Below are 24,141 nucleotides of genomic sequence, written 5' to 3' on the forward strand. Positions count from 1 at the left end.
GTAGAGTCAAAAAGTACCGTGCATTAAGAATAACACGAAGAAAAACTTTCAGTGAAAACGACTTGACTCAATCAATAATTTTTGAAATGAATCGAGTTTCATAGACTGTGCAGCGTACAACTTCCGCCTGCACCTTCCCTTTATATATTTATATATATACCAGTAAAAACGTAGCACATTAAAATTAGAAATGCATATCTTTCGATGTGTGGGGCTTGGATCAGGTGTTGTAGTACAATTTTTGGGTCGCGCTCTAAAAAGTTTGAAAACAACTACAGCCTTAGACGAAGATAGTTTGGACGATGTTTGTTTTTATAGTGAAATGAAGTGACTGTAACATATTTGTTATAGGCGTGAATTGATAGTGCATTGGACGAGTATATATGGACTAAGTTGGTTTTCGTAATAAAGTGAAGTCATTAGCCAATCTAGAACGGATATAGTTCATAACGGTTTGAGAATATCACATTTGCCACACTACGTTTCTCTGTATTTCTGCGAACCGGTATACGGAGGATGAGCATGATTTCAGTGACGCGTAATGCGATAAAGTTTCAAAATGATACTTGATTAATTTCAATTCAGTGTCAGTATCAGTGACTGTTTATAATTATTAATTTCGTCGTTTCAAAACACCACAAGATTACGATACAATAAAAATATAGAAGTTGTCGAAACGACTTGGCGCAGTCTTTGAAATCAGTCACTCACCTGCGCCTAGCTATAGGCGATATAAATAAGAAATATTCACACTGGATGGAAAGAAATGATAGATGACATAAGACGACTCGTGATGAAAATGAATGTCGACAGACGAGGTGGATACTGGATATGTCAAATCTAGGTCTGGTGATCTTGAGGTCTGAATAGTATCTATTGAATTCAATTATCGAGCTCATAGTTCAGTTATAGAATCAAGGTGTGACTGATACTTTGATGTATCATATTAATGTTTTACATACAAAAAATAAATTTACTTTCTCCATTAATCTTTCCATTTGTGTTTTGCTGTTTTTGAGTGGTTCAAGTGCTTCTGACACCAAGCACTCAGTAATCGCTTTATACAAAATCGATTTACTAGATTTGCGACCAAGCATTATAGGGAGGCTTATGTATCTCGTAAGCACCAACCGCGAACGTTGTTCAATATTTGCTGTTGCAGACGACTGTATTATGATGATATTTACATGATCCTTGGTATTACCGCTGTAACTCGGTGTCATATAAGTGTCACTGTTGCGCGAGTTGAGTCTCTGCCTCTATTATTCTCTTTTTGGGTGAACGGAGAACAAATACAATTAAGGATCTCGTTGCCGTAATCGAGCTTTCACGAATGATTGGGATTGAATGCCGTGACACAAATTTGTGCGGACAAATACGTTCGACCTCTACGCGCCATCTGGGGTTGAAATGAAAGTCTATCTCGTTGCCGTAATCGAGCTTTCACGAATGATTGGGATTGAATGCCGTGACACAAATTTGTGCGGACAAATACGTTCGACCTCTACGCGCCATCTGAAAGTACTTTCATTTCAACCAGATGGCGCGTAGAGGTCGAACGTATTTGTCCGCACAAATTTGTGTCACGGCATTCAATCCCAATCATTCGTGAAAGCTCGATTACGGCAACGAGATAGACTTTCATTTCAACCCCAGATGGCGCGTAGAGGTCGAACGTATTTGTCCGCACAAATTTGTGTCACGGCATTCAATCCCAATCATTCGTGAAAGCTCGATTACGGCAACGAGATCCTTAATTGTATTTGTTCTCCGTTCACCCAAAAAGAGAATAATAGAGGCAGAGACTCAACTCGCGCAACAGTGACACTTATATGACACCGAGTTACAGCGGTAATACCAAGGATCATGTAAATATCATCATAATACAGTCGTCTGCAACAGCAAATATTGAACAACGTTCGCGGTTGGTGCTTACGAGATACATAAGCCTCCCTATAATGCTTGGTCGCAAATCTAGTAAATCGATTTTGTATAAAGCGATTACTGAGTGCTTGGTGTCAGAAGCACTTGAACCACTCAAAAACAGCAAAACACAAATGGAAAGATTAATGGAGAAAGTAAATTTATTTTTTGTATGTAAAACATTAATATGATACATCAAAGTATCAGTCACACCTTGATTCTATAACTGAACTATGAGCTCGATAATTGAATTCAATAGATACTATTCAGACCTCAAGATCACCAGACCTAGATTTGACATATCCAGTATCCACCTCGTCTGTCGACATTCATTTTCATCACGAGTCGTCTTATGTCATCTATCATTTCTTTCCATCCAGTGTGAATATTTCTTATTTATATCGCCTATAGCTAGGCGCAGGTGAGTGACTGATTTCAAAGACTGCGCCAAGTCGTTTCGACAACTTCTATATTTTTATTGTATCGTAATCTTGTGGTGTTTTGAAACGACGAAATTAATAATTATAAACAGTCACTGATACTGACACTGAATTGAAATAAATCAAGTATCATTTTGAAACTTTATCGCATTACGCGTCACTGAAATCATGCTCAATCATGACTCACGAGACGTGATCCTGGTCAAATTCGGGTTATGCGTTTTAGCTGTCTACTCCGAACAAACCTATGAATTCCCAATGGCATCACCACGGAAATTGCGAGGGAACCGATTGAAGTATCAAGCCACCGCTCCCATGCCTATTTCCTAACGTATCCCAAATACATGAGAATTGACGTACAATGACGAAATACATTTCATTGGAAAAACAGCGGACTAACTGTTTTAATCAACACGCTTACGTTCATGACTTGATCCGTGCTTTGTCTTGAAGCGCTTCCAAAGTACCCAAGTGATCACGGCAGCCCCGATTCCGACTAGTAAATCACGAGGGAACCGTAATCCTTCCAACATTTTGAAAAGTTAACTTTACAATGTATACACGCTCTTCCGCGTTAGCTGTCGAGTTACAACAGTGTCCAGATCCGCTTTAGCTAAGAATCACCTACTAACTGCCTTGAGCGAGAACACTCGATGCTTGCTGAGTGATATCCGTTTCTCTCGTTCGAGGCATTGCGCAAGTCAGCTGATTTCGATTGTTTTGACGGCTAAGGTCGGTGACTGTACAAAGAAATGACAGGAGGGCAGCATATCAACACCCAAAGCTCAACTAAATATCGCAAAATGTGCGGGAATGGCAGCTAGGAATCGTAGCGGTCTGATAAGAGATCGATTGATTAGATATATTCGAAGTCCTGTTACTGATTTGAGCAATAAAACTTCAAGCCCTCTAAATTGGTTTCGTAAATGGTACCATAATCGAATGAGTCCTATAATTCGCTTACGATGCAAAATCCCTTAGAAAGACGCACGGCGGGGCCTACGATACTTAAGTATCGTAGGCCCCGCGCACGGTGTTAGAGATTAGGTGTTAGGTGTTATTAGAGATTTCAGGTAGGTCCCAATCTTAATCCGGTTTCGGAAAAATGGCGATTCGCAATCTCACTGAAACTAAGAAATTTTCAAATCCTAAAGTGCTACAATAGAAGTTCGCTTGGAATCGAAAGCTCGTTAGGAATGCTTATCAACAAGTTCTTGGGCATTTTCTCATTGTCCAGCGTAGGGTTGCATTTAAAACAATTGGTGTTTTAAAACACTTTGTTTAAAACATGTCTTAAACAGTGTTTTTAAAAAGTGCATTTAAAAAAATTGTCTTTTTTTTCAAACCTTGTATAAAGATGCCATAATTGTGTAAATACTTTCGAAAAACATGTAGTATAAGCCTACGGACGATTTGCACCCATTATAGTCGACGTATCGTATACGATGCTAACAGAGGTGGTCAAAGTAGGCCTACTCAAGTAGAAGTAGAAGAAGTCACGGAAAAATCTACTCAAGTACGAGTAGAAGTACTTATTTCATAAGAAATCTAAAACTACTTGAAGTAGAAGTAGAATTGACTGACTTTAAATCTAATATAGTAAGTGAGTAGTTTTGAAAACAATCGTAATTCGTTCGCATGGACTGTCAAAAGCTGCAAATTGAGCTATGAGGAAGGTGTAGAGAGCTTGATTCATATTGATGCATCCCAGGAGGTGTTAATTTTTGACGGAATAAGCAGTCTTCCATATCATGGGATGTAAATGATGGTGTAGATATGGAATGCAATAGTAATTATTTGTTTACTCAAACACCCCGTTTTAGAGAATATCATGGCAAGGCCCCATATTATAAGGCAATACTGACAAGTTGCGTCGGATACGGCTGTAACATTTTGCGCGATTAGTAAACGTTAATGAAAAATATGGCAGATCGTAAAAGTGCCATATAGATATAGCGTATAGCTTTATTTTCGGAAAATATAAGGCATAGGTAGACTTGCTTTTATATTTCAACATGAATGTTTTGCATACAAAAGAACTGAAACTATGATTTGAACTCAACGTATAATACTCGTAATTTTAGAAAAAAAAATACAAAAAAGCGGAAAGTATATTTCATGCCTTTCATGTTCATGTCGTTCCACAGTTATAGCAAGTAGATATAGATCAGTGATTCCCAAGCGCGGCCCCCAAAATATATTAAGATATCGATTTATGACAAAAAATAAAATTTATATTTATAAAATACTCTTGCTTGGCTTGGCCTCTGTAGTTTTTAATTATAGAATTGCAGAAAAGTTGTGAGTATAGACTGCTAACGTTACGTCACTGCTGTTTCAATGCAATGTGCACTAACTTTCCAGTTGAACAAGCAGTAGCTATAGATATAAATAGGTATTGATGACTTTCAAAACCGGAGGAAAATCCTGAAAAAATGGTAAATTTTTCCCACTTCGTGGTCGCTTGACTAAAACAGAAAAAGAGGCTCAACTCCCGGAAAATACAGTTTTTCTTTCAGATTAACAGGCGGTTGACTGAAAAAAAAGGTAAACTTTCCGGTCCAGCCCCCAAAATAGCCGCCGTAGCGTTCCTAGTGCTGACTTAATGTATATCAGTCGAATTTGGCCCTATATGTAACCAAAATCCCCAAAAAAGAAGACAAAATCTCAAAAAAGAAGACATTTGGGCGTCCTCCGAGGACACTTTAAAAAAAATCAAAAAAGAGGACAAATCATCTTAAAAGAGGACGCATGTTAACCCTATGATGACTAGATGTGCAACACGTGACTCACGGTTGAATACGCCGAGATGCTTACTGCTTAGCCGGCTAAAAGCAGCACAATTGGTATAGTCCTATAGTCAGGGCCGTAACTGCCGCACCCCAAACCCCCCAATTGAGGGGGGCGATTTCGAAAGGGGCTCAAAATTATTTCGTGAATTAGCATAAATTATAGAGTATTTTTTGACAATTTATGCAACTTTTTCAAAAAAAATTTGCGCTGTGCGCGATTTCAATTCGTCACATATCTTGATTATTGGGAACTCTTCCCCAAGAAAAAATACGCAAGATTTATAGAAATGGGCATATCAGCGTTGGCCATGACCGCACCACAAGTCACCAAGACATATAAAGTTTTAGGCCATGTACCAGGTAACTCCAAGAAGTCTATCAACGATCGGCAGCGAGAAAGCCTTGGCCGTGAAGGACTGCTTTTATCCTGACCAAAAACTTCGAAATACCAAAAACCGCGTTATATATACAAAATACAGATAGGATTAATTGTCCATATAGGCACCTAAATGACTGGCGCCGAATGTTCTTGTCTTGGCAATCTAAACCTCACAAGACAAATACCATCCCGCAGGAAAGAAAATTATATGCCAGTGAAGAAATACCAATCTGAAATCGTGTGATCTTTCAGTTTAGTAGGTTTGGGCAATTCTACATTTTTTGATAAAGCAGACAGGAGGTCACAAAATAACATCATGTAACGAAGTCATACCTAGGGTTCCGCCCACCCGAAGATGTTTAATTTTACGGGTATGCAGTTTCAAAGACACCTCTCATTCAGCTCTACCGGTAAATCTGATTAAGTGGGCGAAGAGGACAACCATGCAATTCCCGATCTTATTCAACCATTTTATCATGAATTATCGAAATATTCGCGCGTCGCGCTGTCTCACTAAACAGTAGGCTACAATTTTAATTTCGTGGCAAAAGCGAACAACGTGATGCGGGGTCAGTTTATCACCCTATGGGAGCCCGGGGTTCTGACGAAGTGCTGTTACGTTCCTGCCAACGGGTATACCACAAGAGATGTTTAATTACTATTGAGGGGGCCTATACCTTTTCAAACACACCTCACTCAGCTCTACCGGTAAATCAGATTGCGTGAACAGAGACAGGATGAAATTTGATAGCAATATATGCAATTCCCGATCATATTGACCGATTCAGTCATGAAACTAAAGAAATTTCTCGCGCTTCGCGCGTTTAGGCGAGAAAAGCTGATTCATTCAACGGACATCCAATGCAGCAGATAAGTAGCGGTAAACAGTGTACAGTTTTGAGATCTCGCCTGGGCAATATAACTACTCCGAAATAGCCATGATGACTGTTTGGGTCCGTTTCATAGCCGTAGTATTCGTGCGGCCCCGACCGTACTCTGAAATTCTAAATTTGGCCCTCACACCGAAAAAGTTTGGGACCCACTGATATAGATCATTGATACGAAATGGGTCTTCTGATGATAGCGATGTAGCCTTGGTTAAATGTATTTTGGTCTGTTTATGACAGTAGTCGGAGGCCCTTTTCGTCGAAGAAGCCATATTTACCCTACATTTACAATCGTCAATGTCCATCCAATGTGACGTCACAATAAAAGATTCGCGACTTCCTGGCTAAAAAAAAAACAAACAATAAAACACATGTTTTAAAAAAGGACCCTGTTTTAAACAGGATTGTTTTAAATGCAACCCTATACTACGATCCCGTAAAAGTATATATGTTGTACAAGAGCCCGACCGGAATTCAAAAACCCCGAATCAAATACGCTAAATGACTCACTGTCGGGGAATAAAATGACAATTCACTTTTGTTTTAAATGCAGCCCCAGTTGTAATGTAGGTTTTGCAAAGGGTAACTCCATCCCAATGTTGGTGACGAGAAAAGAAAACATGAATGGAGAACCTTTTGAGTACGGCAGGTCACTTGAATTGCATACAATTTTATACAAGCCGTAAAACAGCGCAAAGCACAGGAGTGACGTTATACGGAGCGGGAAGAATACTCATGGGGATACCAGAATGACTCTTTTCTCGGTACGATGTTTGCTTTGCCCAAGTTGAACAGTGAACACGCTGCTAATTAATTAAATTTCAATTCGATTCACTATTAACAATTTCGTCTTGTCAATACACTACACGACTGCGATACAATGAAAAGATAGGAAGGCGTCGAAACGATTTGCAGTAGTCTATGAAATCAGCCACCCACCCGGGCCTAGGCGATGTAAAGATGAGGAAAGAGATAGGAAAATCCGTGAATATCTTTCAACTAACATCATAAAGCCACGGTAAAACAATTGTACACTGCGCTAAGCTAACCATCATGCACTGGTTTTGATTTGTTAATGTTTTATTCGCAACTCATTGCGGCAGGCACATTAATTTCGTTTCATCATCAGACTCTCGCGGTTTTCGTGCGACTGCGACCGTATCTTGTCCTTTTGCTGGAGATTCTTGGCTCGGCTCACTTTCATTCTGGGCTTTTCATACACCGCAAGCGCAGCGAGATAGCAATGAGGAGCACAGATAAACCTCCGACACATAGAAGTTTGTCCTATAGCCGGGATTCGAACCACCGCCATTGGTGTCGTGACGCATGTTGATGCTGTCTCCCATGCTTTTTTGCCTTTCCCTCTCTGAGTCTGTGCACAGTGCACTTACATAAGGAAAATACATACCAGCGTTATCAGTATCACAGTTGGAATACAGAACATGATATTCCCAGATGACATCCCTTTTAAGTCTTTTCATCGTGTGTGCTGTGCATGCCATGTATTTACATTTACATGCTCTAGTCTAGGCTAACGTGGGTGTCTGACTAAAAGACTATTCCAATTCGTTTCGACGCCCTCCTATTTTTTCAAAACATAGCAATATTGTAATGTTTTGATCTGTTTAAATTTTTAAGTAAATAATATGCCGGACTTCATTTGTGGGACATTATCTGGCTGGCTATCCGACAGTCATCGAGTGTCAACATTCAAGTCAAAATACAAACAATTTCTACTGAATAAATACAAGTTAATCTTCTAGTCTACCGGACCACGACCTGCCATATCGACCTCGCCTTCCGACACATGCCGCCTTTTTGTCACCTGTCCTCATATAATATCTTCTTTCATTTTTCATTCAGTGTGCGACTGTGCGTGCACGTGCAATCGTGCATGCCTCCTTTCTTACATCGTCTAGGCCAGGTGGGTGTCTGATTATGATGACTACTCCAAGTCGTTTCGACACCTTCCTGTCTTTTATTGTATCGCAGTCTTGTGGTGTCTTGAAATAATGAAAATTGTAGCAATAAATTGAATTGAATTGGTGAAGTTTTTTCATGAAAACCGACTTGGAGTGCCTGCGCAACGACTTCTAGCAGCAATTTCTTCGAGATAACTGTGCCGGTAGTAGTCGCTATTGGATTGTTTACGCTTGCATGCAGCTGCAATACAGGCGGCATGATCCCAACATTTTCTGCTAATCAAAACATGGCGCGGGTTTGATTTAGGTGAAGGGTCTTTGTTTCATTAAATCAGGTTTACGATGGATGACGCGGATAGCCATTGAATCCGGAAGGGAATACATGTGGAAATAACACCAATATGTCTGACAAGAAGCAAACTTCGTCTGCGCAAGTTCCGTTAGTTCAGCGACGGAAGAAAAGCTTTCAGGGACATAAATATCGCCGAAGGTCAAAGCCGATAACTGAACAGGTGGGATGAAATGGTATTATAATGAGTGATTTAACGCAATTTCACTTATTGGGGGATGTTAACGTAGGAAATATAGTCCAGAAACATCGTATCCATGCAGGCATTTTGTATTTATAAACTTCGATAGCCTACTCGCTTTTTATACTTGTATAGTGTAGAAGTGTACAACTGTACATTGCCTCTTCTTTACCTCACCTAGGCCAGGTGGGTGTCTGTTTCCAAAGACTACGCCTAGTCATTTCGACACCTTCCTATCTTTTCATTGTATTGCAATCTTGTGGTGATTTGGAATGATAAAAGTATTAATAAAACTGATGGGTGTCTTATTTAAATTAAAAAGTTTACTCCAAGTCGTTTCGGCACCCTCCTATTTTTTCATTATATCGCAATCTTGTAGTGTATTGATTTCATAAAAATTTAATAAAATGATGCTGATGATACTGAACAATCTTTGTAATTTTAAGTTTTATTGAATTATCTAAAAGCCTGTGTGTAGGGCATGGTGAGTGATGAGTGTTCCTGGAATCCATGATATCAGTCCTGATATAGCTCACAAACTATGTAATTTGCTATTGCCAAGCAATCATGTAGGCCTACGATTCTACAGTATTCATTTAGGTCTGACTTGTATAGTGTAGCCAACCTGTGATATTTGCCTACTTTTCGACTCCTATCACAGGTTCAATCAGATTACCATTTCAGATAGTTAACCATTTCAGATAGTCACTTCCTTTCTTTACAATTCCAATTGTTATTATTAGTAGGCAGTTAGGCAACTGTTACTCCCTATTTCAACAACAACTGCCTATTATAGCAACAACGTTTTGGCTAGTGGATATAAATGACCTGTTACCAACTTCAACTAGTATGGCATGGCTACTTGGCTAGTTGTAGCAAGGCAACTGATTCTTCTGTCTTGAGAAAATGAGTGTGCACAGAGACGCTTTGAAGTGCAGAACTTCATGACACATTTGAATAATATATATATTCATATTTATTCCCGAAGCTTTCCGGCTGGCACTCATCAGGGGATACCGTCAGCAATAAGGCGAGCAAATAAATATGTTCAACAACAATCAATATCGCTATTTGTGACATTTGTATATAGTCTGTGTGAAGTCATAATTAGCGATACTGATTGTTGTTAAACATACCATAGTTATTTGAATGCTCGTATTATTGCTGACGGTATCCCCTGATGAGTGTCAGCCGGAAAGCTTCAGAAATAAATATGAATATATTATTCAAATATGAAAATGAGTGTGGCCAATTGATGGAAAGTTAGCTCTATAATACATAGATCTGATCAGAACAAATTATGCCGAATGGCTTTTAAAATCTGTCAAGCCTCGGCCCAATTTTTATGTTCTTTTCAAATTGTAGGCCTACCTGTCAATGATCTCAAGATAATTACATTGTTGGGATTGACTAGTCCCAAACAGAACATGTTTATTTGTACTAAACCAGTGTTTACCAATCTTTTTAGCCCACTGATCAAATTACCACAAACCTATTTACGAATTCAAGCTTTAGATAGCCTATGATAACATACCTGTACCCAATTGAACATTTATAACACCTCACATTATAAAGGCAGCAGCGGTTTCTTTATAGGTGTGCAACCGTGCATGTTCAAATCTGGAATTATGAGTGACAATGCCTCTCTAATATCATCCTCAGACTGAAGTTGTGATCCCTGTATAGTTAGCGGTAGTTCTAAACATAGTTATCATGCCAAATACAGCTTCATGGAAGTAGTCTAGGATAAGTCAAAACAGCAATTGCTGCTTGTATGCAGACAACATAAAATTGTGTAAGCTACCCCTTCAACTTTGTCGAAGAAATAAATTTACTTCTCTTGTATACATATCTGCCGACTTGAAAATTTTGTATCCACCGATCCATACCCACGACAGGTCAAAATCAAATTTTCTTCAGAGTGCTTGTGTAATATTTTCTATTACTATGGTAATCAGGAGAAATACTGATTAATGATGATATAGGTGACACTAAATACAATTGCCGGAGTTCCATTCATGATGATTTTTCTTCATTTTACCATTGGCAGATCCTGAGTTGTACCATAGGTAGGATGAATGCAGTTATGCAGTTGTCCGAGGTGTCCAGTTGTTGCTAATTTCGCACCACAAGATAGTGTGGTTTGTTACTACGTATAGGTTCCCTACAAACTCGACAGCCATCCTAATCTAAAATAAATGCAGCTAAACTGATATGCTGGTGTTTGATTACATAGCCGAATAAATCAACGAAGGGTATCAATATATATATATATATGTTAGCCAGCCTTAGCCTATGCCATCAAAAGTTGATGTAGGCCACTAATCCTGGATTAATTTAGGTCTGTGTCAGAGTCATCTTATGAGCCTTTGAATTACATCATATTCGTAAGATGGTTATACTTCCCAAGTTATTTAAATCACCATCATAGAGAAAATTGATCAGGGGGCTTCTCATACCAGGTGACAGTTTGGACACTGTTTGGGAAGCACTGCATTAACCCTGTGCTACGCATGTCAGCTTCCTTCTTATAAAGACAATTAAATGAAAAATTTTTTAATTTGCTGACATTGATCAACACAGCTGGCCGATAACTGCTAAAGTATTTATGACGGAATTTATGCAAAGCATGCAATAAACTGTTTTTGTCTTTTGCTGACTGAAAGAGCTGACTGAGATGAACATTCGACTTGGGGGGGGGGGGCATGTGGGTTTTTAGTTTTTTTCTAAATGAAAATAGAATTGGAGATCTATATACCTACACAGTTTATTCCAAATTAGATTAGAATTACTGAATTCCGAAAAACTTGGAAATTCAATCAATTTTAGTTTGTATCAAATCAGACTTATTTCATTTAAAGCTTCTGTCTGTTCAACGAGCATGGCTCGTTTTGCACTACCGACTAGGCTACAGTTCTCCTGTAGCATTTTCAGAAAAACCAAAAACTAGACTAGAATTGAAATGAAATCATAGAAAAATTTGACAAATTAAATTAGAATTAGATTCCCGACATTTCGTTCTAATTAGTCTAATTATGCAACTTGAATTATATTGTTGTCCAAGTCTGTGGTCAAGTGTCGTCTGCTGAATTTTATTTTTATTGTGTCACTTGCTCAAATGTTGTGCAGCCGACTCGGATACATGTTGTGTAAAGGAACAATTCGTGTTTACCAACTAGTATTGAGCTTTCATCAGAAAAACGAACTCAATCGATCGCGGGCCATGCAAATGACCTGGCAGGCTACCAGTTTGATTCCTTGGGATAATGGGCTTACGTCTTGGCAAGGGTAGAGGACATTCATTCATGAATATAAACTTGATGTAAACTGCCCTGAATAGCCACTATAGCGTCATAATCACAACACTCGTCGAAAATATCATTACATTAGCGTGGAAAAAGTGTTGACAGTTATCCTTGTGAGTTAAAGAAACAATGGACGGATATTGTGAGGACATGGAAAAAGTCTTTGTTATATCATTACCGCGTCTGAAAAAGTCTTTTGTCTCTAGTGATCACAAATGATTGGAATTCTTTTGCTCTTCCGCTGTTGTGTGATTGTTTATTGTTAATAGATTTGATTTGATCGTTTTGAGGGAACGGTTACTATATTACGTTGCACTGTATACAATTTTGATACATCTCCACCATTTTTAACAGTTATGTCGTCACATGTTCACTCAAAAAGATACCCAGAAATATCCCAATTATTCACCAATGGTAAAAGTAGATGTGTATGTCATAAAATCTTCAAGTACGTGTAGTCAGACCAAATTACTTCAAGTATAAGTAGAAAATGTATGGTTTGGACAATAGATGCATGAATAACGAATATTTATTCGTTCCATTTTTCAGTACAAAGCCGACTTGGGCCGAGTGCTGGGACTGACCGTGCGCAACAATTCGGCCTTCGACTGTAACGAGGCCACTGGTAACATCGCTTTTCCTGCCGGCTGCGTCATTGTCGTGTGCCAAGTGCGAAAGAACAAAGAATTCCATATCTGTAATGCCGGACACAAGAATATCACATGCCTACGATTTTCAATTGACGGACAATATATTGTGACCGGAGAGGTACGTCGGTGATATTTAGAGGTGTCTGCTTGCGGAAATGGACAAATAGGAAGTTTTCATCAGTCAGGAGAGCAATAGTCTGTACACTGAGCTTGGCCCGTTGCACGCTATACAGTTCTCCCTTAGCATTTTTATCTGTTGATTAGATTACAATTAAAATAAGAACATAAACTCATTTCACAAAGTAGATTAGCATTGTAGCATAGAAAAATTTCACGAATTAGGTAAGAATTAGATTACAGGTACTGACATTTTCCTCTAATTAGTCATGATTAGACAACCAAAATTTTATAGTCCAAGTCTGCTTGGGTTGCGCTACATTTGAGCATGTAACACAATGAAAAACAACGTTGAAGCATGCAACACTTGAGCAATTAGCACATGACTTGATAACGCGAAAACTACTCTGACCAAAGGTGGTTGGTAACGACCTACTTGTACTTTTTTTACTACTTCAAGTAGATTATAGTCTACTTCTACTTGACAGTATTAAGGCAAAACTAGGCCTACATGACTTCAACTAATTCGCTACTTCAACTTCTATTTGAATAAAAATTTAATGTTGCTTCTACTTCTACTTAAGCATCGACGGTGAATACTTTGATGATCTCTGGTAGTATGTGAATTCAGTTTTTGGCTGGGCACTGAAAATATCGCTTTACAGCTGTACCAGTAATAATAAAAAGACATGTCATATAGTTGTGTTTAAATCTGTATGTTTAAGGTTTGGATGTTTGTGTCTTGCGAACTAGAGCAAATACAAGTAATCTTATAGTAAACAAAATACACATAGTTTACAATGCTCGGTGTATTACGACATGTAGTAATATCACAAGTTATTTGCTTGATGGTGAAATTCCTCGATTTAATAACTATGTCACACTCACAGACACAGATGTTATTTGCACTTAGCAACAGATCATAACATGGAAACACATTCAAATTAATCCAAGAATGGCTGAATTTGAAGAATAGGCCTATAAGCGTCTGCAAAATGGTGATGGTAGCTATTATTGTAACTGTTGAAGGTTGTGTTTACAGACTTGTACAAACTTTTTTCAAAATTTGCGACGAGAACTACAACTATAACTACTCACATTTCATCAGTCGCAAGTAGAACTAGAATTAACAACCCTTGAAAAGCCGGAAATAACTAACTGAATCACAACTAACTAGATTCAATTCGAAAGCAACTTGTTCATTTTTGTTTTATCGCAATTGGATTAGTTTTCAACTTCAGTACAAGTTTAAAATTGGAGGCTTTGACCCGCAAAACCCACCCTTGGCTACGCCATGTTAGTAGTGGTGACTCTGAGCTAGCAATGGCAGCAAGAATATCACACATCAGAACACCGGCATCACGATTTACGTCAAACGATGACACATGTTTTCTAGTTCTTGGGACATTTCTTTTTTGTCCATCCCCATGCTTTTTCTGTTCTCATTCCTCAGCTTTTGGAAGATTGCTGGCACAGTCCTTACTGAAACAGAAGAATTTAATTGATTCCACTTGAGAGGGCTGATTTATCGGTTTTTGAGTACCAATTGTAGGCAATGGGTTGGTCCAGTGTTTGTTAAGAATGTTAATACAAACTTTTCAGCGTGTGATAATATGGAGTAGCCTACGATAAGGCATCTTCCCCTATTAATCATTAGTAAGATTCTGCACTCCATGTTATCATGGTGATCGCAGTTCACAGTGATGTGATTTGACCCTCAAGGTTGCCGTGGTTACGGGGCTTTTGGGGATGCGGTCCATCAGATTCAGCCACACTTCCTTCATTCTGTTTTCAAGGGGCCTGCGCGTTGCAGACGTTTTTCAACATTGTCATCATTTTTCAGGGGTGGTCAAGGTAGTTGAAGTTGCTACTCGAGTAGAAGTAGCACCTGGAACGTCTAAATTTCTGCTCAATCTCAAGCGGAAGTAATGATTCCCCAGACATGTCACAACTAGTAGTGAAAGCAGAAAGTGGAAGGTTTGAAAAGTATTCCAGAAAGTAGGCCTAGTAGAAAAAGTAGATTTGGTCGAGGGGTCGCAAACTTTTACCAGTTACTCGGAAATGGGTGCTTCCGAAACTGAACCATTTATCTGTACAACTAATGCAAAATTACGGATGACCCTACAAACAGGGGCAATTTTGACAATATATTCTGTTATGTTACCATAATACAGGAGCTATTCACTCGGTTCTTATGACAATCTCACTCATAAAAGTGATTCCAACTCTTTATATTGTAAAAAGTGAGGCGTTTTGCTCAACTGTTGAAATAGTCTGAAAACGACCACTTGAGTAGGTAAGCAAGTTTGCAAAACCGATTGAGTTCTACATACACTCACAAGTATTTCATTACTGGCCTCTGACCACTGACTAGTGACCAACTCTGATAATGGGGCAGTGCAGAAATGTCAGAGGTCAGAGCAAATGCGTAGGTGTAATGCGGGGGCGGGCCGGATATTGAAAACGAATTACTTGGCGGGCCAGATTCAAGGATTATACAAGGATTAATCGTATTTAATGTACTTTAAGTTTGAAGCATAGAGACCGAAATAGTATTCAATGAATATATTAACCTAATGTACCGGTAATAGACGTCAATGAGACATCTGTGGTCGATCAAAGTTGTTTACATGCTCTTTGAACTCTGGCTGCATAACGGACACACAGAAAACAAAGAATTAAAGAATAACTAACAATCACTATTATATGTGTCCGAAAAAAGAAAGAATAACCTACAGTCACAAAATCACGTCGCGGGCCGTATGTTGCACGTCCCTGGTCTAATGCATACACGAGTCACAACCGACAGAATTGACCGACTTCAAAAAAGTCATGGTTTTCAGTCCATTTCCTATGCCTTATACCTTGAAAATATATTCTGACTACTTTTTTCTGTCACTCATCCCTTGCATCTGTGTGCATGTGGAGCTGGAAGAATGTCGGCTGAAAATGGGGGATTCTGCTAAATTTTGCCGGCTGCGATTTCACTTAACCTGACAAAATGCCATTCATGTCAGGGTTTAAGCGGCTTTTGTGGTCTGGGGTGATGCAAAACCTCACTGTAGATATTTTCCCGAGTTCGGGCACCATTTCATATGGCATACAGCCTTGGAAATCATCAAACGTACCTAAAACTGAGCATCATTTTGCACGATTCACCATGTAAAAGAATGCAACTGTAAATGCACCATCCAATCGCACAGCGACATTGTAAATATCTTATTATTCAATGAAACGCAAGAACATAACAGGGAAATGGATAGCGAAGCGGGACAACATAACAAAGAAATGGATTCATTTGATGGAAATGCAACACCAATCAGGTGGATGAATGGGTTGATTTTTCCAAATTTTGTAATATTTGCCGGAGATCTTCCACTGCTTGTAAGAGACTGGCTTGTGTTTTCTGTCGTCAGGTATGTACATAGCGCATACTGCGGTCGAGTCTTCTAGTTTGAAAATGGCATAGGTATCCGCATTTAATGAGTGCTCGGAAGTTCATGAATAATGGTCAAGTACTTAAGGATCCAGCAGATTAAATACCGACCACGCTATGTACATACCAGACGACAGAAGACAGCAAGCCTGTCTCTTACAATCCGTGGAAGATTTACGGCAAAGATTTCACGACTTTTTGAAAGTCAATCGGTTCTGAACAACCCTAGTGGACATGCCTCCTTTCCGTTTGTGTGTGTAACATTGTGATTTGTTTCAGAGCGGTCATCTACCGTGCATTCGTGTATTCTCCACCACGGAAAGATGCCAGCTTGCGTCGTTCGACGCTCACAAGTTTGGGATATCATGTGTTGCATTCTCTCCCAATTCGCAGTACGTGGTTTCTGTCGGGTTTCAACACGACAACGTTATCAACGTGTGGAATTGGAGGGTGGGTTGTTATGATTTTAGTTACTCTTCTGTTTGCTAGAGTCCTAGATTTCTCTTTTGATAGGTCAAAAATAGTTTCCGATGTAAGCTGGCATGAGCCGTGGCACTTGTAGATGTCCTGGTTTTGTATGTGTTTACAAGATTGCCTGCAATTACACAATGCGTACTCCTTATCTCATTGTATCATCATATTATATCGATAAACTTTTATCTTTCCCAATGGATTTGACACTTGAATTGATGGGTAGCCTATAGAGCTCAATCTTATGACGAAAAGCAAAATTGATTATACTGCAATGTTATATATTGCGGTTTTATGCAAGCCTAACGGAACAACCGTTTATCTATACTTGAGTACGTCACGAATGTCCAAACCTTTTTCCTGGCGGTCCCCGTTGCACCTTTCATATCCTGTTACGGTCCACACCTTTACTCAAATTATTGAAATTTCTGTTAGTAAATTTCCACCAGTCGTTTTATTACCAAGAAGAATCAAACTACCTAATATTAGGGTTACCATAAGTCCTCCTTAAGGAGGATTTGTCCTCCTTCTTCGGGTTCTTGAAAATGTCCTCCAAGAATGCCTAAATGTCATCCTTTTTTACATTTTGTCCTCTTTTTTGAGAAGTTTGATTAAATATAGGGCAGAGAGACAGTAAATCAGCACTGAAGTAACACTCCGACGGCAATTTCGGGAGCTGAGCGAGAAAGTTGACCTTTTCTTAGTCAACCAACCACGAAGTGGGAAAAATTTACCATTTTGTCAAGATTTTCCTCCGGTATTCCAAGTTTGAAAATTTTGAAATAGTGTTTTCCTTTTCCGATTCCAAAATATGTTAACCCTACCTAATATTGGACAATATTAACTTGCACACTTCCAATTGCATAGCATAGCACGTATCGACGTTACGACGTATGTGATGAATTGTCTTGCAAATGCAACTACTGCATGACTTTACACCTACGGTATAGAAATTTTAGGCTGTCACTCGTGACTGGTAATCGTCAGCAACTAATAGAGAATTGGAAAGAACATTGTGTAGCCTATCAACAATCGTAGCGCCTAAGCTCAATGTACTCTTTTTAGATGGTACACCAACTCTTTCTGATGGTAAAAACTAGGTTAGCGTATTTTGATAAAAGTCAAGGCGCACAAATGACAGTGTGAACAGCCTTTCCCAATCTGAAATTTACGATAGAGGAAACATTTGGCACCCTTGGGATTACTCCAATGATCCTAGACACCATCTCTGACTCGTTGCTCGTCCCAAATTTGCCAACCACCCATTTCAAAAGAATTTGTGGGCCTATGAAACGTGCCATTCACGGTGTACGGCTTCTCGATGTACGGCCCTGTAATGGAAGTTTCGGCGGAAAACGCATGTGTTCCTTGGAATAATCTCATGTGCCGTTCTTTTCAGAAAAATGCCTTGGCAGCATCGAACAAAGTCTCTGTGAAAGTGAAGGCGGTCGCGTTTTCGGAGAACAGCCGTACTTTCGTCACGGTCGGGAATCGTCACGTCAAGTTTTGGTATATCGAAGAATCAAAAGTGCCAGATGTAAGTACAGACTTGTACAAGCTACTTACTTTTCAAAATGCGCAACTAAAACTAGAACTACTGTACTCACTTTTCAAAATCCATGACTGGACCTAGAATTAACGACCTTTGAAAACATGCAACTAACTGACTCAATTCAATTCTGAAGCAGCTCATAATTGATACGATACCGTAATAGAATCTTAAAAGTACTTTTTGGAGGTGCAGAACTTCAATATACAATTGAATAGTGTATTGATATTGAAATCTGTCCGAATATTTTCGGCTGACACTCGTCAGGGGTAATCGTCGGCAACTAGTAGAGAATTGGAAAGAACATTGTATATCAACAATCGTATCACGAAATATGACGTCACCAGCATGACATGAGATCTCAAATAAGAGAGCGTTCAAGGTACTATTTCAAGATGGTACACGAACTCCTTTTGTAGACAAAGCTTAGGCTGATGTATTTTGACAAAGGTCGACTCCAAGGCACACAGATGAAAGTGTGAGAGGCCCCTTCAAGTCATCCGTGTGCCTTGGAGTCGACCTTTATCAAAATACAAAAGGAGTTTGTGGGCGCATTTATAATTAGTTATTAATTAGTTATGAATAATATAATTTGTTATTATAAATGTGTCCACCGTAAATATTATTTTATTCAAATCCAAATTTTTCGACGGCAATATCTCGGCTTCCGCTGGCTGGAATTGAACCAAATTTGGTGTGTAGGCTTAAATTAGGTACCCTAACAATTTTATCAAGTAGCCAGTATCATTTGAGAAAAAAAGTCATTTTTAAACACTCCTATTGTACAAGTCTGCTCGGAACGTTGTGAACCCTGCGTTTGAGTGTCGCGTGCTGCATCGTTGCTTGCTCAACTGTCGTTTTTATTGTATCGTATGCTCCAATGTCAGGCAACCCTTGCAACACAATGGGATCAGACTTCGTTTTCGTTTCAATTTGTTTAAACTCTTTGAATTTTTTTATTCAGACAGAAACTGTTCCGTTGAAAGGGCGTTCCGGCATCCTGGGATCGATTCGACATCAATTATTCTGCGACGTTGCATGCGGTATTGGCGGTGACAGCGCTTCCACTTATGCTCTTTCTCGATCGGGGATGCTCTGTCAGTTTGACGAGGCCAGGAACTTGATCAACTCTGTGCAATTAGAGGTACCGGTCAGGCTTTGGCAATTATGTAATTCTAGTTAGAGTTAGAGCTAGAGTAATAGTGAAATGCGGGTTATCTAATTCTAATCTAATTTGTAAAATATTTTTTGCTTCAATTCTTATTCTAATCTCATTATCTCATTTCTGGTCTAATCAAATTTCCTGAAAATGCTACGGCCAAGCTCGCTGCATAGACATTTATCATTCTCATGCTTATGAATATTAATTCTGAATTGATATGAAATGAACTTGATTCAATGTCCAAGTGTCTATGAATTCAGTATTTCTAATCTAATTTGGAAAGAAACTGTGTAGTTCTAATTATAGCTCTCATCTAATTTGGAGAAAACTGTGTAGTTCTGATTCTAATTGAATTTGGAAAAGCTGAACATTTTCTAGCTGTCCAACTCTGGTACCAGCACCGCAAATGTATATATTTTCATATTTGGTAAGGAATGTAGTACTTGTACTTTTTTGAAGTAGTTACGTAGGCCACCACTCGCACTATTTACTCATGTTATGAGACAAGGCGAAGCTACTTCATACACTTTCGATTTTGTTTTGTGTAAAGTAGTTTGTTAGGTAGCGTATGTTTGTGTCACCTTTGCAAGCAACCTCAATCATTTTCTCGAAGTAGGCCTATGTGACTCCTCGGCCAAATCCACTTTTTCAGACTACTGTTACTTGAGTACTTTCCAGACCTTTTCATTTCTTGTTCCGCTCGAAGCAAGTTTGACAAGTCTTGAAAATCGCTACTTCCGCTTGTGCTCGAGTAGTAATTTACGTCGTTACTTGTACTTTTACTTGAGTACTTTGACTACCCATTCCATCACGACATTTTAGACTAATTGGACAGTTTTTAGTGATATGTATTTTGAAAAGCAGAAGTAGTTTCTGGGTAAGTTTTTATCACTTTTACGAGTGGAATTTCTACTCGGGTACCAACACTGACTACTTTGATGACCTCTGAAATCTTTGCCAAACTTGTACAATATTATTTTTCTGTTTTAGACTGCCGCTGCCTACTGCATATCGGTGGTGAACGGACATATCGTGTGTGGTTGTGGCGAGGGAAAGATCTTGATTTATAACCCGTCCGATTTCTGCCCAATCGCTTCCTTCCTATCTTCAGACGGAGAATCGGGGTAAGATATGGGGGCGGGTGGCAGATGATTTTTCGATTGCTGAACTGATACTCTTGTTGCAACTGAGAAAAAATATATCAAGAGAGTTCTAGTTTCGATACTATTCTCCACTGTGGAAATCAGTAAACCTCGATTGGCCGTTTCTCAGCATACGAAACGTGTAGTGCGTGTGTGGCTTTGTACAACATGTTTCTTGTGTTGCTATATGACCAATCGAGGTTTACATCCTTCCACTGTGGGAAATATTTTGATTTTTTTTTCATGTATTTTCAATTTCCAGACTCAACGACACAATAGCCATCAGCATGGACAGCAACAACATGTGGATTCACTGCGTTCATGCCGACCACACACTTAAAGTTTGGGATCTCATCGATTACAATTGCCCGGAACTGCATTCCTCGCACAGCTATCACAGTGAATGCATATGGGATCTCAAGGTAGGAACGTTGATTTTATCTACAGTATAGAGCAGGGATGGGCAATGGGCAATGTTTTCGGCGTCTGAGTATTGCTACGTTGATATCAAGCATAGTATAAAACGGGTTTCAGTACTTGCTATACCTATATTACCCCATTAACAAATTATACAGCAGTAGCCAACATCCCAATCGCACGGATTTGGTTTTTATGATACAATAAACATATGAAATCAAGATTGACCCCGTACATCAGACAACGTAATCAATCAATTTCATTGGTTGGTTGAATAAGCATCATTCGCTCACTACCTACATGTAGGTTATTTCGCTCTTGATGTCGTGTGGTTACGAGTCAAGCTCATAGCAGAGAGTCACTAAATATTCACAAACGGAAAGCTGGATATTTCAAGCAAACTTTCGTAAGAAAGCAAGTAAAATTTTGAGATTGTCAAGGTGCATGCCCTTTTAGTGTTGATTATTTATGCTGTCAGCGCCATGCATAGAGTGGCCCGCAGTTGAAATGCAATAAATTTCAACCAAAGATGTAATAATGAAGTGAAAATTGTAATATATGAAAAAGGTTCATAGTGCAGAACCTACCAAGGTTCGTTTATGAAAGTGAACCTCTAAATTTCCGAGGTTCACACACAGAACCATCCCTGCTATGTAGCCTACGGCCCCACTCCAGGACATAGTAGTGACGAACTAGCTTCTCCGTTGAACTCTGGACAAATTTACTTTTTCATATCGTCTTACTATCCGCATCGAAATCGCTAGTGGCCATTTAATGTATAGATACCGGGAGTGTTTATGGTCGTGCGATGCGCGAAAATTTTTTTCAGATTCGCAAACAAATTTCGTCACTAATATCAGTAGTTTGACATAGTACTATCAAATATTTATCCCTTCTCAGCCCATGTGATCAGATTCACCGGTCGAGTTGATGGAGGGGGTGTTTTCAAACATGTAGGGCAGCTTATGGATGAGTATGTGTATTTGGGTGGGCCAATCGTTATTAGTCACTTGGTTGCATGCTGTTATATCTTGACCTCCATCAGGATTGTCGGTATAGTGCAAAGATATTGGAATCTCCCAAACGAATACCGGAAACAAATTTCTTTCGTGAGGAGCACACGATTATAAGTTGGTATTTCTATATGGGGCGCATCATTTTCTCCGACGTTAGATTACAGTCATTTTGCAGTAATTAGTTAAATTAGACAACTAGAATTATTTAGTGGTCCAACTCGTCTAAGTATGGCAATAACGGAGCCCTAGATGAAAATCTGAAGCGGGAATACCCTTAGATTTTTTTTACTCATATCAAAGTACCCCAGCCTAGTTTGTGCCAACAAAAGGAGTTTCTGTACCATCTAAAAATAATACATTGAGGTTAAACCATCGTTTGCCTCGATTTATCGAATTTTCATGGCGGTGACGTCATATTGGTTGATACGATTGTTGATATACAATCTCCTTTCCAATTCTCCACTAGTTGCCGACGATCACCGCTGACGAGTTTCAATATGAATATGAATATATAATTCAATTTTTCCCAACGGTTTTTGCACTTAACCCTTACGAGGTGGGGCCATATTTTGCAGAATTGACCTTCACTTTTCAAATTCTTACCGTGACCCCACCAAGACTTGGATCTTGGCCGTTCCAGTTTAAAAATGGGCGGAGTATAGCCCTCTACCGATTCCACCCTTGATCGACACCCCATGAGATATCAAGGGTTTTTTAATATATTTAAATAAACAAACTTTTTCTCCAAAAAAATCTCTCTCTCTCTCAATTTTCAAGGCTGACCCTCAGGATGGCGTCTGAGAGAGAAATATGATGTTTCAGTGCGTAGCCACTGTTGCCTGGTTTCAGACAAGCCGTAAACCATGGTTGTAAACCGCGTGGTTCGTCAGATATCGAAAAATAGAAAATACATATAAAATTTACAAATGGGCGTGGTCAGTGAGTGGTCATCAAGGTCAAGTTCATGATCAAGACTCAATCGGACCCTACTGTCTGGTTTATGGCATAAAACAACACAATATGCTTTCTTTTGTCATATCCAAGCATTTGCAGGTATAGTAAACCAGTTTATGACTCATATGCCGTCTTAATTTGCTCTTGAACTTGACCTAGATCTTGAAAATCACTGAAGCGTGACCAAATTAACAAATCCCCCTCAGAAAACTCTCCAGAACACGTTTTAATGTTTGAAACGGTGAAAATTTACACAGAATACTGCACATATCGACTTTTGATGTTCTGGCAGATTTTCCGACAATATTTCCCACTCGGAAAATATCTGGAAATTTTAGGTGATAACCATTTTTTCATTGTTTTTTTATTTTAATTTTAATTTCTGCAAACCAAAATTTTTGAGTAAGGTACCAAATGCATCGGAAAAGTCTCAGCTTTTCAAAAAACGTAGTCCCCGATGTCTAGGACGTATCAACAGGGAGAAATCGGTGTCGGAGACATGCCATATCATATATGATACACCCACCTCGTAAGGGTTAATCTTAAGCGTAACGGTACTTTCATTTTATAACTGTTGGAGAGAAGAGACATGTTGTCCATGATATATTTCTGTTCCAGACTCAGCCGGTGCCCGATGGAAAATCTGAGTTATGTTTCTATTCTTGTTCTAACGACGCCACTGTGAAATTATGGAACACACAAAACGATAACTGTGTAAGTGCCGTGAATTCAATTTAGTTTTTTGATAATTCCACCATTTCGAAACACCACAAGATCGTTATAAAATGAAGGACTCGGGAATTAGAACCCTATGGATGGATATTGGTTTTTTGAGCCGATACCGATGAAACCAATTCTAGCACCTTTCACCAATCGCTCCAATATAGTAAGCTGATTAAAATAGGGCTAAAATAAACTAGAAATGATCTCAATTTCATTAGAATGACTGAATTTGCATCAAGCCCAGCTCATATCGAATCAGAGCTCATCCTCACAAGCATAATAATTTCAAATGGGTTTGTACACCAGCATTTTACTCCAATTGATCT

The 24,141-nt window shown here is 39.0% G+C and overlaps 2 protein-coding genes across 3 annotated transcripts in view; one reads left to right on the forward strand and one right to left on the reverse strand.

Annotated features, from left to right (window-relative positions):
- The window catches only part of LOC145449493 (actin-6-like), a 32,868-nt gene extending 29,838 nt beyond the window's left edge, over window positions 1–3,030 (reverse strand). The window contains exon 1 of one of the 2 annotated variants that reach the window (XM_080327869.1): window positions 2,785–3,030. In XM_080327869.1, coding sequence (XP_080183995.1) covers window positions 2,785–2,896 — 112 coding nt within the window. In that variant the 5' untranslated portion in view covers window positions 2,897–3,030. The remainder of the gene's footprint in view (window positions 1–2,784) is intronic. The other variant, XM_080327868.1, reaches the window with a different exon arrangement.
- A 5,576-nt stretch (window positions 3,031–8,606) lies between these two features.
- Window positions 8,607–24,141, forward strand: part of LOC145449611 (mitogen-activated protein kinase-binding protein 1-like) — a 30,955-nt gene continuing 15,420 nt past the window's right edge. Inside the window, exons 1-8 of the mRNA XM_080328003.1 lie at window positions 8,607–8,855; window positions 12,728–12,946; window positions 16,661–16,831; window positions 18,252–18,389; window positions 19,366–19,545; window positions 20,554–20,687; window positions 20,968–21,127; window positions 23,711–23,806. Of these exons, the coding sequence (XP_080184129.1) occupies window positions 8,745–8,855; window positions 12,728–12,946; window positions 16,661–16,831; window positions 18,252–18,389; window positions 19,366–19,545; window positions 20,554–20,687; window positions 20,968–21,127; window positions 23,711–23,806 (1,209 nt within the window). The 5' untranslated portion in view covers window positions 8,607–8,744. The remainder of the gene's footprint in view (window positions 8,856–12,727; window positions 12,947–16,660; window positions 16,832–18,251; window positions 18,390–19,365; window positions 19,546–20,553; window positions 20,688–20,967; window positions 21,128–23,710; window positions 23,807–24,141) is intronic.

Source organism: Botryllus schlosseri, chromosome 11 (genome assembly GCF_051294905.1).
Source record: "Botryllus schlosseri isolate E-star chromosome 11, Bs_hap1, whole genome shotgun sequence".
Classification (NCBI taxonomy): domain Eukaryota; kingdom Metazoa; phylum Chordata; class Ascidiacea; order Stolidobranchia; family Styelidae; genus Botryllus; species Botryllus schlosseri.